The sequence below is a fragment of the Enoplosus armatus genome, chromosome 17, assembly GCF_043641665.1.
Source record: "Enoplosus armatus isolate fEnoArm2 chromosome 17, fEnoArm2.hap1, whole genome shotgun sequence".
In the NCBI taxonomy this organism is placed as follows: Eukaryota; Metazoa; Chordata; class Actinopteri; order Centrarchiformes; family Enoplosidae; genus Enoplosus; species Enoplosus armatus.
Window position 1 is genome coordinate 4,465,474 of NC_092196.1, and position 15,411 is coordinate 4,480,884.

The 15,411-nt window shown below is 44.2% G+C and overlaps 1 protein-coding gene across 1 annotated transcript; it reads left to right on the forward strand.

Annotated features, from left to right (window-relative positions):
- The first annotated feature begins 11,486 nt into the window (after positions 1–11,486).
- nfil3-6 (nuclear factor, interleukin 3 regulated, member 6) lies at positions 11,487–14,735 on the forward strand. Its single transcript, XM_070923265.1, has 2 exons — positions 11,487–11,703; positions 12,582–14,735. The coding sequence occupies exon 2, from the start codon at positions 12,692–12,694 to the stop codon at positions 13,919–13,921; it is 1,230 nt and encodes a 409-aa protein (XP_070779366.1). The 5' UTR covers positions 11,487–11,703; positions 12,582–12,691; the 3' UTR covers positions 13,922–14,735.
- Positions 14,736–15,411: the final 676 nt, after the last annotated feature.

The window sequence follows — 15,411 nt, forward strand, 5'->3', positions numbered from 1 at the left end:
CCACATTTGGCCCGCGGGCCTTGAGTTTGACACATATGCTTTAAATGGTAACTGTTCCACTGCGACTGATAAGGCTAAATATCAGTTTAGTCAAGGTAAGATTACTTGTGTTCAGAATTTGTCCAGTAAATCTCTTCTGAAGACGAGTCTGAGAAGCAGTTGTGAAAGAGTCAAAGTGAAATGGTTACACTCATGATTAGGTGAACTATTTGATCTAAATAAATATGTATAAATACACCCTACAAACCAGTCACTGTCCAGTTCACTAATGCTCTCCGAAGAAGTGGCCATCTTCTGTGACCAAGAGGGGAAAGAGGTTCAGAGCAAACATCCTCCTGACTGGGCCACGACAGCATAACCGCAAGCTGCTCTGTCATTTTTGCCTTTGCGAAAGTAGCTGGTACTTAAACCAAAAGCTGCTTCAATGACAGTCTAATTGAGGATTTTAGGAAGTACTCGGTTAGTAATGAGGATAATTATTACACATAATTATTTAGTTTGCACTCTGCTTTTGTATTGAGGGTGGCAGGGTGTCAAAAATGAAAACACGGCCATGCCAACTAATTTTCTTCAGTTGAAGTTGAAGTCCAAAAGCTGGCTGAATTATAGCTTCTAGTAGTTTGGGACTACATCATTTGTGTAATAATGCAGGAAAAGGAAAAGGAAAAGTTGCTATTAGGGTGAGTGGTCAGATCAGTGGATGAGCAGGGTGGTCAGGGACTCTTCCTGAACAAGATGCTGGTATTTTAAATGTTTCGTGCATCCCCTGGCCGCTGGCCTGGGTAGGGTTGGCTTTGAACATCGGGGGAACAGTTCACTTTGGGTTAAGCTCTTTCAGCCAACTGTTCAAAGCCCTTTTTGCATGGTTTGCCTCTCCAGTGGCTGCTGCTGAAATGCCTCCCATTCTATTTTAGGATTTAAAGGAATGACAGTATTCTCGTTCGACTCTCAAGAAAATCCTTTCAATCCACTGTATGGAACACCGCTGGGATTAGGAGGCAGTCGGCATTACATAAAAGTGAAGCTTGCATCCTCGGTGAATGTTAAAACCAAAAAAGGAAGCCTCCCATGGGATCCCACAATAACCACTCTCAGAGCTTCCAGCGTGGTGGGGGGGCCGTGGTGGGAATTAGGTCTATAACAAAAATGCTTGAAATTTCAAGAGGCGTTGTCAACAGAGTGACAGTCAGATACATACAAACTGTAGACAATACAACTGCCTATACGGCTCTGTCTTCCTAAAGGAAAACAAAACAAGCACAACCGAGCACTAATGTTTGCTGTGAAAATCTAAAACAAATGAAAAGATTACTTGTTGAATGGGATTAAGTCTTCTTGCGTCACAGCATATAGAAAGTTACATAAATATTAGAAAATAAACCCAGCATGGTTCCTGTACCAGGATTAAGTTAAGACTTATTAAATAATAAAAAAGAAATGCAAGGTCAGGAAAAGTACACTCTGCAGTACACTGTGTTCCTTAGTGTGGAAAGTTTTACCCTAGGTTCCTACGACTGCCCTGACCTTCATATCATGAGCATAAATGAGGCTTTGTTCATGTCTGTTCCATGATATCAGAATCAGAATCAGAAATACTTTATTGATCCCCGGGGGGAATACAATATAATTGTACAATGTGATAGTATATGGAGCTGTGACAGAATGTTAATATTTGGACAGAAGTCTTCATGGGGCATCACCTGCCAGACTTCTCTGCCGGATGTCTCTATCATCTATGTTCTGCTGTGTTCACAATAATGATGTTTTCTATGTGGATTTGAAAAGGAGATACTGTGCGCTTTGAGCAAAAGGGATTTCAGGAAACCCGAGACTCACGCAGAAGCAAGACTTGGCTTAAAATTCTGCTTCTTCTTTTATAAAGACCATGGCGGCATGATGTAGCAGCTGAAAGACAAATAAGACTTTTCTGGACAACATACAAAATAAAAGGAACAACCATGCAGTCTCAGATTTATCCTGTAATATTATTGTCAAAGCTTTCCAAACTGCCGTCAAAGTACAGAGGATGCTGCTCTGAACAGGAAGAAAAAATGAAATTGTAACAGAGTAAGTGCTCTTAATGAATAGATGCACTTTTGTTAGTTTGAGGGATTACAGGTTAAGTTAAAATAAGCCACATTCATGACTAGTAAATCCGCTGTGTAGTATTTCCTTACTGTGTGGAGGCTGGTCCTGCATGCTATCAGAGTTAGTAGCTCCGTCCAATACAAACAAGCACACAAGCAGCCAAATAAGGTTATGTTAGGACGATACAACAGTCTGATCTTACATTATTGCTTATCATAGGACTAAGTTGTTGACAAAAATCTGAAAAGTCGCCATTTTGCCGACCCTTTTGAGACAGTCCCTAACTTTCCCATGGACAGTCAAGTCACACAAAAGTGCCAGTCTTCACTACTGGATCATGAGGTCAAAATAAGATGAGATAAGATGGATGAACCTCGCCGAACATCTGAACACCAGCCTTCAAACAATCTGCACCTCTGGTTTGTTTTTTTTTTGGTTTGTTTCCATTTAGGCACATCTGCATCATAGTATGTCTGCTAGCAGTTACTGTTCACACTGCACAGACAACAATCGCCCGGATTACTCTTGACACTGAGGAAAAAGCCTGAATCTGTGTGTGAGCCAAGATCCAAAGTTATAAGAAGCACCACTTTTTACTGATTTCTAAAAAAAAAACGGATTTATCAAAAAAGGAAGGAAAAACAGAAAGGGAAATGAATGAATGCATGAATATCCCGTGTGATTTGTAAGTGGCACACTGAGGGATTATACACACAAAGGGGCTGGGCAGTGTAAGGAGACGTAACAACATTGTTTCTATCGTCGCATGTCTACTTTGGATATAATCTGTGTGACATGGCTTAGAGGGGCTGTGCTACGCTGCGTATCCTGTGTAGTGTCACGGCAAAGGGTTTCAGAGACCGGAGAGATTACCAAACAAACGAATGATGTCTCACGCCAGAAACGACTTCAACATCTCTCCATATTCACGCAGCGAAACAAAAATATATGCAGCATTAATTGTCTCTTCATGGGAAATGACTTGCGAGCACTGCTGTGATGGCCGACGTCCAACGATATCAAACCCTCTGCCAAGGCCGCCTCGGGTGAACCTGAGCACTCGGGACACTGTGCCACTGTCATGCTGGAATGACCACGGTGGAAATTGGGCCATCTATATCTGTACTACCCTCTGATTATGACCAGATTATGCAACCGCACAGCATGCTTTACATAACCAGCTATGGCCATGCACTCCTCCTCTATACACCCTTTGTTCCCAAGTTGAATAATTTATTCCCCCCCACCCCCCTCTATCCAAGCGGTCTGCCCACTTGACACCTAATCAAATATGTTATGTACCATCCGACACCTAAACTCCTCCTCACGCTGGGATTTATGTCTGTTCTGGTTATGAATTGAAGTTAATTATGACAGCGATGTGAATCAGTGCCTGAGTTAGATCAATGGTGTGTTTACAAAACAGCAGGTGCCGGGATGAATGTTGTTTATTGAGCGCACACAGAGTTATCTGAAATGACTGATAGTGCTGTCAACATTGTGCAGTTACAGTACATTTTCAGTAACGTGGACAGACAGACCTCTCTGCCTGAGAAAGCCCTGTGTGACTTTTAAATATTTGCTCCAAATACACTGTTACAAGCGTGCTTTTATTTATTTTTTTTAGGGTCTGTGTGAAAGCTACCAGGGGTGCATCAGAGAAAGGGGAGGGTTTTGTACTTTCAATACTGACTCTAATAAGCATACAGGGAGAGCAGCAGGCTGGAGAGCGCTGTGGCTGCTCTGAATTCTGGGTCAACAGAAGAAAACATAACAAACTCATCATCATTATGTCACATGGCTCCTTCCTCTCTAGACCACCTCAGGACACAGCTTGACCCTGTCCCGGTGTCAGCTATTATGACAGATCTGAGAAGACATTTGGTTGCAGAAAAGAAACCCACCAGTAATTAAACCTCGTCAATTTTGTCATTCTTTCTACAGTTGTGTGCATGTTGTGCAGATTTTCCTGTTATTTTGATTAATCCATCCTCATTCTCCTGAGACACGTCCCCTCTAATATATGTGATTTGTTTTATGAGCATTTCATAAGCCACCACACCCCCTGCCCCAAACGATCAAAAGTGGTTGCTTTGGAAACGGCGTGACGTATTTCAGAGCCCAAGAATAGAAGCATGAGGAGGGAAGCGGGTCTGAGGCTCTTGGCTTCTAACTCACAATCGGTCGAAGTGCCTTTCCAAATGTTTTCCTCTAATGTGTGTTGGGGCCCAGCGCTCCAATGATGCGGAAATCTTTGTCTGATTACAGAGCAGACATGCAGGGTCTGTGTTGACACTGTGTTGGAGAGGTTACCTGCTTGTGGTTTCCCAAACAGAGGAAACATCACCTGGCTGGTGGAGTTTGGTCGAAGCATTTGGTGGGAGAGCATATTTAGGTTTGAGGACATTAAGGACTGCACTGACAACAAATTATCAATAAGTACATACCCGCATGCGCACAGACACACGCACTGCTTGTTATGAAACAGCCCCCCAAGTCAAACAAACTGAGTCATAGCCTATTTATAGCTACCGCAATACATCTCTCATGTGTATGAGCCTTGGATAGAGGCTCGACTGTGTGTCTGTGGTATAGACAAGCTGTTACATAAATGTGTTTCTGCATACATATCTCGTGGGAGCGGTGATTCATAACATGAGCATAGCTCTCTGCATTTTTCTTAGTCACCAGCCGTAAAACATAATGATCAAGACGGCAAAATTTGGTTGTATGTAGAATGCTTTGACACATTTTTGCTAGATCTAAATTTGGAAGCATAGCGGAACAGATTTTGGCAAAAAAAAAATAAAGTTCTTACTTACTACTACATTTAAATTAATAGTTTGTAATTCTAGGAAATAGGCTGCTTCACGAGTTGGATGAGAAGACTGATACCACGCTCATGTCGGTACGATAAACATGAAGCGACCGCCAGCAGCCAGTTAGCTTAGCTTAGCATAAAGGCTGGAAATAGGGGGAAACAGCAAGCCTGACTTTGTCAAAAGCAGCAAAAGTAAAGCTCACTAATTAACATGTTATATCTCATTTGTTAAATCCATACTAAAAACCAAATTGTTCCAGGAAGTGTTAGCTAAGCTAAGCTAACCAGCTGCTGGTTGTAGCTTCACATTTAGACACGGGAGTGGAATCAATCTTTTACATCCAAAAATATATTTTCTTTCAGGGCAATGCTACAGGCATTTTCACTGTTGCAGCAGAGTTAAAAAGTGACGCAAAAATATGTCACAAGAGCAGTGTGTATAATTCAGTGTGTAATTGTAGAAAGAGAGGGAGCCGAGCCAAGATAACAGAGGGGAAGAGGGAGAACTTGATTTGATGTGATAAACATGTGCGGGGGTCAGAAAAAAATGATGTGTTCATTCTGAAACCTGAAATCTGTATTTGTTAATATCTAATATTACTGGCAGTGTAGACGACAGCCCCTCTTATCTTTCATAGCTTTCATAATACCAGTTGACTAACACTGAATGTTATCACATTAGATAACGTTATATCGCAGGTGAAATAAGGCCAAGCTGGCAAGTACTTTGATGAGACTGCGTTGGTGCAGCACACTGTGTCACTGCAGAGGGATTTTCTTCTGAGCCAAACCCGAACAAAGGCTTTTCTTAAACAACACCAAAAAGAGGAAGGACACAAAATGTGTGTAGAAATGAAAATAAAACACAGAAGGGGCAGGAGAAAGGATCAGAGTGGTGCTGACAGGTGACACTCGGCTGAATGCGATCAATGGCTATCTATGTGACCTTCTTCCTGCAGCAGCTAACTGTGTCAGCAGAGTGACAGCCTCCTCCCTGCCCTGTCCTCCTCTCCGGACTTCCCCTGTGGCCTGGTTCAGAGTGTATTTTAAGCTCGTCACCCACCACCTCCTGCAGGGCACTTTACGTAACATGTCTCTGCCCGTCAACTCTGGCTAACACCTCCCAGCTCATCTGTCTGACTCCCGGTGGCTGTTTTTGTAAAGCCGGTCAGCTGATGTAAACAGTCTTGCTGTGAGTCTTGTCTGTGCCACCCACTTGGCAAGAACAGGGCACGGATATTTATATCTATGCCGCTGCCCACCGCTGCTGCAGATAGAGAATCCACCCCAGAGCGCATGAATTATGGAGAAAGCCAGGATGCAAAAATGATAGTGTCTGAGGCTGCGGAATACCACTCTGAATGCAGTTCATAGATGTTTGTGTTACAAACAGTTGTATTTACAGGCAGGCTGGTAGAGCCTCTACCATTGCTCTACAAGCATTATTAAAATACATTTACAGTTCTGCCACTACCACAAATAGTCCAGAAACAGAGAATATTATTGCTGATACTGCACGGGTGGGGGTAATGTACATTTTGCCGTCATTTCCTAATAATTATCTAGGTAGTTTCCTGGAAAGAGTTACGAAATTTGGTGTGTTGCGTTTATAAGCAGTTGAAAGAACGTCTCGAATCTCGGATACAATGACAAGACAAACTGGTCCATGAAATCCATTTAAACTGAAGTAAATCTTCATTAAAGGCTGCAAATAAGACAATTGTTTAGTCTATAAAATGTCAAAACATTGTGAAAAATGCCCACCAAGTCCAAGATGACGTTTGGTCAAACAAAACTACCATCCAACCCCCACAGATATTCAATTTACTCCCATGTAGGCAAAGAAAAACAGCAAATCCTCACATTTGAGAAGCTGGAACAAATGAATGTTCCGTTGAAAAATGACTTAAGCGATGAATTGACTATCAAAATAGTTGCAAATTCATTTTCTGTCAAACGACAAATTGACAATCAACTAATTGTTTTAGCTGTATTATTAGTTATTACTGGAAACTTTATTAGCCTAAACCTTTGTTGAATTGTACTGTAGAGAAATTTCACATTTGTGTCTAGGTGACCTGCTGTGCACATGACTAAAAGAGTCTCCGGGTTACCGTAGCAATGTTGCTATTAGCTCATTTTTTATCACTGTCGGAAGATGTGTTGCTCCATTCTCGCACGGCACATATAGTTAATAACCTTGACTTCAGAGAGAGGTAGACAAAAGTAATAAATCTTCTTGGCAGATTTGTTGAAAACACTGTCTCCAGCTGACTTTTTACTGTTTCCAGGGGAGTCATTATGAAACACATATGCACATTGATGGCTACATACATGATATCATGCTAAAAAAAAACTGCATGTCCCAGGCAAACAGCCAGCGTCCTCACCAGTTGTTGATCCATGTAGAGGAACCTTTAGCTACTTACATATGGAATAAACTTTGATGCTTATATGTTACTCACACTTCAGCGTTGTACTACCAGCTGAATGTGACTCTTCTAGTTGTCATATTTCATCGTTATTTTGTGTATACTGTTCAAGTTTAGAAGTCTCCGGCAGTCAGTGTGACTTAAAAGTCCTCCGGTAAATGTTGGCAACCTCCCCCGAGACATGAGATGTTTTTCAGTTGAGACAACATGCTCTGTTTACGGGGTTACGCGACCTTTTTCCCCTGCAGGTCAGAGCTACAAGGTGAGCCGTTCCATAACAGGCTCTGCTAGAATGTCAAGAATTCAGCTCGAACTTCTTGAACTCATGTGGTCCCTCCTCTCTTTATGTTGTTTTCCCACTAAGTCACTTGACTGCAACACGGTCCTGATTGACTTGCTCATGCTTCTGTTAGGTAATGCACTTCGAGGCAACGCAAGAAAAACAAAACTGTCAATGCAACAACACGCTCACTTCACAGAATAAAGAATCCAGGAACCGCAGAATCTACTTCATCTCAAGTTGTCTTAAGTCTTTCTGTCTGTATCTTATCAAACAAATCATAAGACATAGAGGTCATTTTGTGACACTTTTTTTGCTTCGTCTTAGAGACAAGTGTTGTGCTAAGATCCTCTTTAACAAGCGATTTTTTTTTTTTGTTTTGTTTCATTTCCAAAGAAGCCTCAGGCAAAACCACTTTCTCAAGTATATGCGTTACATACACATATTTCAAAAGCTGAACTGTTGATGCATGGTGTAACTCACTTCCTGTTGCAGAAATCAAACAGACATTGTGATTTTGTGAGAGATGTTCTACAAAAAACAACCATTAAACTCTCTCTTTCTTTCATTATACAGCTGTAGCTTAGAATTGATCAATTTAAATGAAGAATGAGGAGAGAGTAAAAATGGAATTTCTTCTATCTTTAAGTTAAATAACAAAGAGTTCATTTAGAGATACAGATATATTGTAGGTGGAGAGTAATTTCAGTTATTTGAAATATCTAACTAACAGCACTTTCCTTTAAGTTAATAGTATCTTCCGTTTCACAGTTTTATAATATCCAGGTTTCACTTGTCGTTTTAGACAAAGAGACCTCCTGCCACTTTGGATTATGAGACCCACAGGTGCCAGTAGCTTACAAGGCCAACACTCTACCTATGTCATTTCCCAGTCAATCATGTTATGAGTGTGCCTGAAGGCCGTTGCCTGGCCATCGGATTGGCACACTCCATTAAATACAACTATCAGCACACGGCTTGTTGGTTTGTTTGCGCCAGTGATCCATTTTATTGAGCTGGGAAGTTCACAAAGTCTGTGTGACACGTCATCGCATGTAGTTTAAGAGGCTTTCGTGCATTCTGTGATGGAGAATCTGATGCAGCCCACTGTTAATCTCTTTCACTCAGTGACGTTGCTAAGCTGCTATCGTATGCACTCTGTTGTTAGTTAACCCGGGAGGCCTTTCAGGATCAGATAGGTGTCATTCTATTGTGCCCAGTAAATGGCATAAACCGAACACACTGGTAAATTCTCATCTTTTGAGCTCAAACAAAAAAAAACCCAATATAGAAATAACTCATATAACTCGCTATAAAATATCAGCTGTAGTTGCAGTGACTGAAATGACTGGTATGATGGAATATCTTTCATTATACAATTTAACTCATGATTGGTTAATATTTGGAAGCAGGACCAGTTAGTGAGCTTTTAGAGGTGCTGGTTGGTAGTATTTTGTTGCCTTAGGACAGAGCAAGGCTAGCTGTTTCCCACTATTTCCAGTCTTTGTGCTAAGCTAAGCTAACGGGCTGCGAGTGATAACTTCCTATTTAGCCTACAGAGATGGCAATGGTACCATTCTTCTCATCTAATTTTCTGCAAAATAAGTGTATTATCCATAATTTCGGACTATTCCTTTAATCTCCATCAACTTTTAATAAAACTGAGCTGTCGCTAGCATTACAAAGACACTCTCAAACCGCCTTGTGTTGCTGTAATTAACACCTCACAAGTCATATGATTTAACCAAAGCCGGAAAGCGTGTTTTGACGCAACATCCATGTGGAAAATTCCACATTAACAGCAGCTGCTGTACTGTGACTGTCCAGGCACCGGCTTCTGTCTCTATCAGAAACCAAAGGTGGCCAAACAGTGAGGGGCCAGGGGCTCTGAGCGTATCTCTCTGTCAGCTTGAGCATGTTTGCTCGGGGGGTTTACATATGTGATATGATACAGTGCATGCAGTTCATTGTCTCCTGTGCACACACAAACGCACCAGTCTTCAATGTAAAAACAGAGGTCACTTGAGGCTTTCGGCCGAAGCCCTCATGCTACCCTCACACTCGGCACACAAAGCCACGTGTTGCCTGCTGCCCAACATACAAGTGTAGGTGCTCGCAGGCTATCAGCAAACACACACACACACACACACACACAGTATGGGTGTTATGTCCCTCACTCAAAGGCACTACAGAAGACCAGTCACACATTGGGGTAACAATGAGTGATGTTGTGTAATGCTCAGGACACTACTTAGATAAAGATTTGAACCGTTGACATCTGTAACCATGGAAATGCTGTCAAAACCAACAGACACATTTCGAACTGCTCGTTATTCAAAGTGTTGAATTGCTATTCATCATGCATTATCATGTGCTGTGAACTACATACGTATGTATCTATTTTGCAGGGTTTGCAGCACCAGCACTCCAGGCCGCGACTGTCTGGCCTCACTGAACCTTTATTTCATTCATCCATCATTTCTGGGTCTTGTAATCTCTTAATAATTTCCTAGAAATTTCTTAGGAGGTTTCCTGGAAAGGATTGTGTAATTTGGCTCTAACCATAAGGAAAGGGAAACAGTGTCACAATAAAACAATGTTTCATACTTTCATATCCTCAAAAATCCTAACACCTGCTTGAGACATGCATGACCGGCTTAACCTAGTTGGATGACCTCAGGGAAAAAAATTGCTCCTCACGTACTGCCCTCGGAGCAATGTGTACGCACCCTGTCACCTCCAAGTTCACATTCAGTCCTGTGCAACACGTAATCCTATGCTGGAATCGTTTGTGTTTGTTTGTGGTAAAACACTGAAATTCATTAGGAATGTGCATCACGTGAGCAAAATAGCAACTAAAATATCAAAGCTCATATAATTTGACTTTAACACAGCGTCCCTCTGCAAGGCATGCCCACAAACGTAGCTAACAATGCAGGACTCCCTTTAGTTTGCATTGCACTTCAGATGTGCAAATTCCTCAACAACTTTGCGATTAGCCAAGTTACCAAAAACACGCAGTGAACGTGGGGGGGGCTTTGAGGGCCCCTCGTGTCCCGGAGCCACGAGAGATCACAATGTGTTCAGCATTCACTTAGCTATTTAAGAGGTTTACTTCCTCATTGTTTGTGGTCCCACAGACCCAACTGCTGCATGTTTGAAAATAATAATTGCAAAATCAACCAGTTTTTCCTTTAGACTTCCCTTCTGAGCCTATCAAAACACATACATTCTACATGCTATAAGGGCTACGCATGAACACGCTTATATTAAAGCTGTTTGCCAGTCAACAGTCATTCACGGACAAAAACATGCACAGTATGTTATCTTACATGTTTGGGGATTAGACCCCAGACAGGTCTAACTCCCTGTTAGGCCTCTCATGAACAACAACAGAAATACAGACAGACTTATGTGGAGTCAGGTCTGTGAGCCAAAGAGTCATGAAGTATCCGGCTGATAGAAGAATGATATGTATGTCGTTGGTGTGTTAAAGAGGAGCATTATGTGAAGCGCTGTAATCACAGGCCACGCCACTATAAAAAAAAAACCCTGTGATTTATACACTGACATGTACTTATCATCACTGACTCACAGCAAGTGCCTGAGAGGGAACAGGAGGCGCAACATTACCTAATTGTTATGAGAAGATTATCCTGTCAGAGGGGGCGGGGCGAGGGAGGTCAGATGATGATGATGGTGGTGATGATGATGATGCCTGAACTGCTATGTTATGTGAAAGCCGATAGGAGCTCTCCTTTGGATGGCGAAGGGAGGGGGGGGGGGGGGGGGGGCACGGAGGGAGGCGGTCTCAGAAACACACACACACACAAAAAGGGCCCCGCTGGTTCAAGTGGGGATAGGGACCGTCCTGAGCTGAACTCGACGTTACAAATAGGAGCTGCGGTTTTCCAAGTGGAGCAGAGTGAAGGTGCGACCGCGCCGGTGATAATATTAAGTAACGGCGAGGTTGAACTGCGGCGTTGCACCGGAGAAAGGGAGAGACCGAGAGGGGCGCTTCTTATTCTGAACCGGACCGAGAGACGCGTGGAGAAGCGGAGACAAGCGATCATTCTGCGGAGGTAACATCATCATTTCAAACAGAGGACGTTCGAGTTATCATTTTGGTTAAATAAAACAGTACACCGCGACAGAAGAAGCGCGCACTCTCTCCGGTCACTTCAGGCTGACGTGGGAACAAGTTTCACTTTTCATTCTGTTGCGTTTTATTCGCTCATGAAAAGCATTATTGTACTAAACGTGCTGCAGTGTACTCATATATACTTGTATATTCATAAAGACGGCTACACCGAGGCAGAAGTTGCAACTTGTTCAGGGGGGGGGGGGGGGGGGGGGTAAAAAGAACAACTTTCAATTGCCTGTCAATCTAAACTCAAAGTCTCACATGCCAGTGACGCTGCCGAGTGTAAAAGGAGAACAGCGCAGATAAACAACAAGCAACCGACTGGAGATCGGCGTGTCCCCGTCAGACATGTGGGTCAGTGCTGATGAGGCAAGTGAGACGGTCTGACCGGAAACCGATCGCGAGTGACTTTTAATTGGCCTAAATGACGATGACCGATCGAATGAAGTGAGGACGCGAGGGGAAGCGCCCCAAAAACACGAGCCCGTACGTGTTTGTTTAGGTCTTAAACACACACGTAGGTGTGAATCTTTACAGGTGAATGTCGCATTGTAGGCTAGACTTCTTTATCATCTTGTATTTGAAACGGGTGCTGTGTGCTTATAGTAAAGTCTGGTGTGGCTGATTCGCGTTGCGTTGCGTTGCCAGCGCGCACTGGCCCATATTGAACGTCTGATGAGGCATGCAAGGTTATGGTACAGGTCGCTCCAGTTTTATTGGAGAGATGTAATGGGGTTACATAATATTGTGTTGTAATGGCTCTTGCATAACCACTAAATCCCCGTTCCTGTTTCCTCCCGTCACTTTGCTCACTAGGTGGCACTGTTGTCCCCGCCTCCCAGAGATCCTGAGAGTCAAGCACACTGCAGGGCTCTCCGCTCTCAGCAAACCCGGGAAAAGGCTCGCTCGACCCCCTGACAGGCGTGATGTTTGAGGAGGAGTCCCAGCAGATGAGGGGGCAGCAGGAGGTGGCTGTGCTCACGGCTCTGGAGTCCCCTACATCAGTGACAGCGGGTGGAGGTGGAGGAGGAGGAGGAGGAGGAGCGGGGCCTCTGTCCTTCACGGACGAGGCTGTGTCCATCCTGACCTCCAGCAGCCTGCTGGCACGCTCGCTGCTGGGTCGCACCTCTGCCGTCAAGCGCAAAGAGAGTCCTTCCTCCAGCCTCCGACGCAAGCGCGAGTTCATCCCTCTCGACAAAAAGGACGAGGGCTACTGGGACAAGAGGAGGAAGAACAACGAGGCAGCCAAGCGCTCGCGAGAGAAGCGGCGTGTGAACGACATAGTCCTGGAGAGCCGCGTCCTGGCTCTGCTGGAGGAAAACGCTCGTCTCAGGGCGGAGCTGTTGGCTCTGAAGTTCCGCTTTGGTCTGGTCAAAGACCCCTCAAACGCCCCTATTCTGCCCCTCACCACAGCTCCTCACCACACCGCTCAAACCTTGACTCCTCACTATTATCTCCACAGGGGGGATGGAGGCCCCCCCACAGCCTCACATCCCAACAACCAGACAGGCCAGCTGAGCACCAGGGGCTCCAGGGATGCTGGCAACATGTCGGAGGACTCTGGGTTCTCTACGCCAGGTGGGTCCAGCGTGGGCAGTCCGATCTTCTTTGAAGACCGGCTGAGCGACCATGGGAAATTATCACCACACAGGGCAGAGGAGCTGGGCTATGACCTCCACCACTCCCCTGCTGATGTCCACCACACTGCAGGGCTCACTGGGGGGAAGTTCGACCAGGCTGAGGTGATGAAAAACCTTCCTCACAAGCTGCGTTTCAAGACGTCCGGCAGCGGGGACTTGGGTGATGCTGCAGGCGACAACAGCAGCGCCAGGCGCAGCCCCGCGCTATCCTCAGCAGGACGGGAAGGTCCGAGAGAGGCCCCTAAAGGACTGAGTGGAGGCGAATCAGGAGGGCACTGCACTGGCTCCTGGCTCCAGCAGCTGGAGGGGGAGGAAGGCAGGAGGGGGAGACAATCCCCTCAGTACAGCGCGTCAGCTGCCAGCTACGGCCTCCAGCCTCCTCCGACGCAAGGCCAAACCGAGGTCCAGTATAAGCACGAGAACACTCACCTGAAGTCTCAGCTCAACTCTCTGAGCGAGGAGGTGGCCCAGCTGAAGAAGCTTTTCACAGAGCAGCTCATGGCCAAAGTCAACTGAGGACCAGCGCTGTGAGTCAGCCACGAGACTTTTAAGGACAAAGAAAGCTTCGCTGAACGAGGGCCAGTGCAAAGAACAGGAGCGCTGGACCAAGCAGAGGTTCACAAGGACTGATAAAACTCAATTGTCAAGTCTGACAAACTTTTAGCAGTGTGTTGTTTTTATTTCAAATACTGTATTATACTGTAATAAATGTCTATAAACGTTCATCTCATAACCTGCTGTTTGACAACTACTTAATCTCAGCTCCAGTCCGTGTTGTTGCTCAGACAGCGAGTCTTATCCGTAGTAGTGAGTGTGTAATAGTTTCTCTATCCCTTACACTGTGACCACTAAAAACACGCAACATAAAACTGTTTTCGTCACATCATTGCAATGCAAGCTTAACTCACACCATTAAGAGATTGGTGGTCCTGAAGCCACATTCAGTCCAGTTGGTATGACTTCTGCGCATGTTTCCCCACCGCTGACGCCGGTCTGCTGGAGACAGACGGTAAATACACACAGACATAAAAATGATTAGCGGTCAAAAACCTCCATTGGTCTTGTCCTGAATCAGTTTGCGCACACTAAACATGAGTTAGGCTTGTTTATCACTGCCTGTTATGTGTCACACGGTCGTGTCAAGGAGCTCCTCTTCGGCTGGACTGTTTTTGGTGTTCCACTTCTCACTGCAGTCTCTGCTCATACCCAGTTTGAATACATTTTATCAGTGTCATGTTATCTGTACCGAGGTGATGACAAGTTTAATGTCTGCTGTCCGTCTGTACATTTTCATATTAAAAAATAAATACATTTGACAGATTCAACGTCACGGCACTGAGTTGGTTATTACTCGAGGAAACCTTAAAGGGGCACTCCACCACTTTTACACATGGAGTTTATCTTTCTTTATGTTTTCTACTTACTATGTTTATTGTTATGCATCAATATACCGAAGGAAATTCCTTGTATGTGAAAACCTACTTTGCGATAAACTTGACTCTGATTAAGTAAGAACTTGAAAAAAACAGTCTTCTGTAAAACCCTGATGATGTCATAATGATGTCATCAGGGTTATCAGCGTGGGCTTGAGACTTCAGTTTTCACAGAAAACTTGAGTTGCTGAGTTTGCAAGAACTAGGCGTTTAGGAGGCAGTGGGGGTCTAATGAAAGGTGCTGCTGAGTTGCATTATGGGAAGTGTAGTGTCAGGATATCTCAGCCTCTGCAACTTCAATTTCCTCTATTCTTTTTGTTGCTTGTGAGTCCCCAAACTTTTTGGGGGGTGCAGGACTAAATCACTGGAGTGAATCGACAGATCAATGCCCAACTGTTACATAACATACGTTACTGTAAATAGCATACAGCGATAAAACTAAACATCTAAAGTGAACACACAAAAAGTCACATTGCTCATTTGAGCCTGGATATAATTTCCCCTAATGACAGATAATGAGAGAATAAGTGAAAGAGAACAAGACGAGGGTATGTCTTGGCTGACAAGTGCTGA

Coding starts and splice junctions, on each gene's coding strand:
- nfil3-6 (XM_070923265.1), top strand. CDS start 12,692: ATGTTTGAGGAGGAGTCCCAGCAGATGAGGGGGCAGCAGGAGGTGGCT.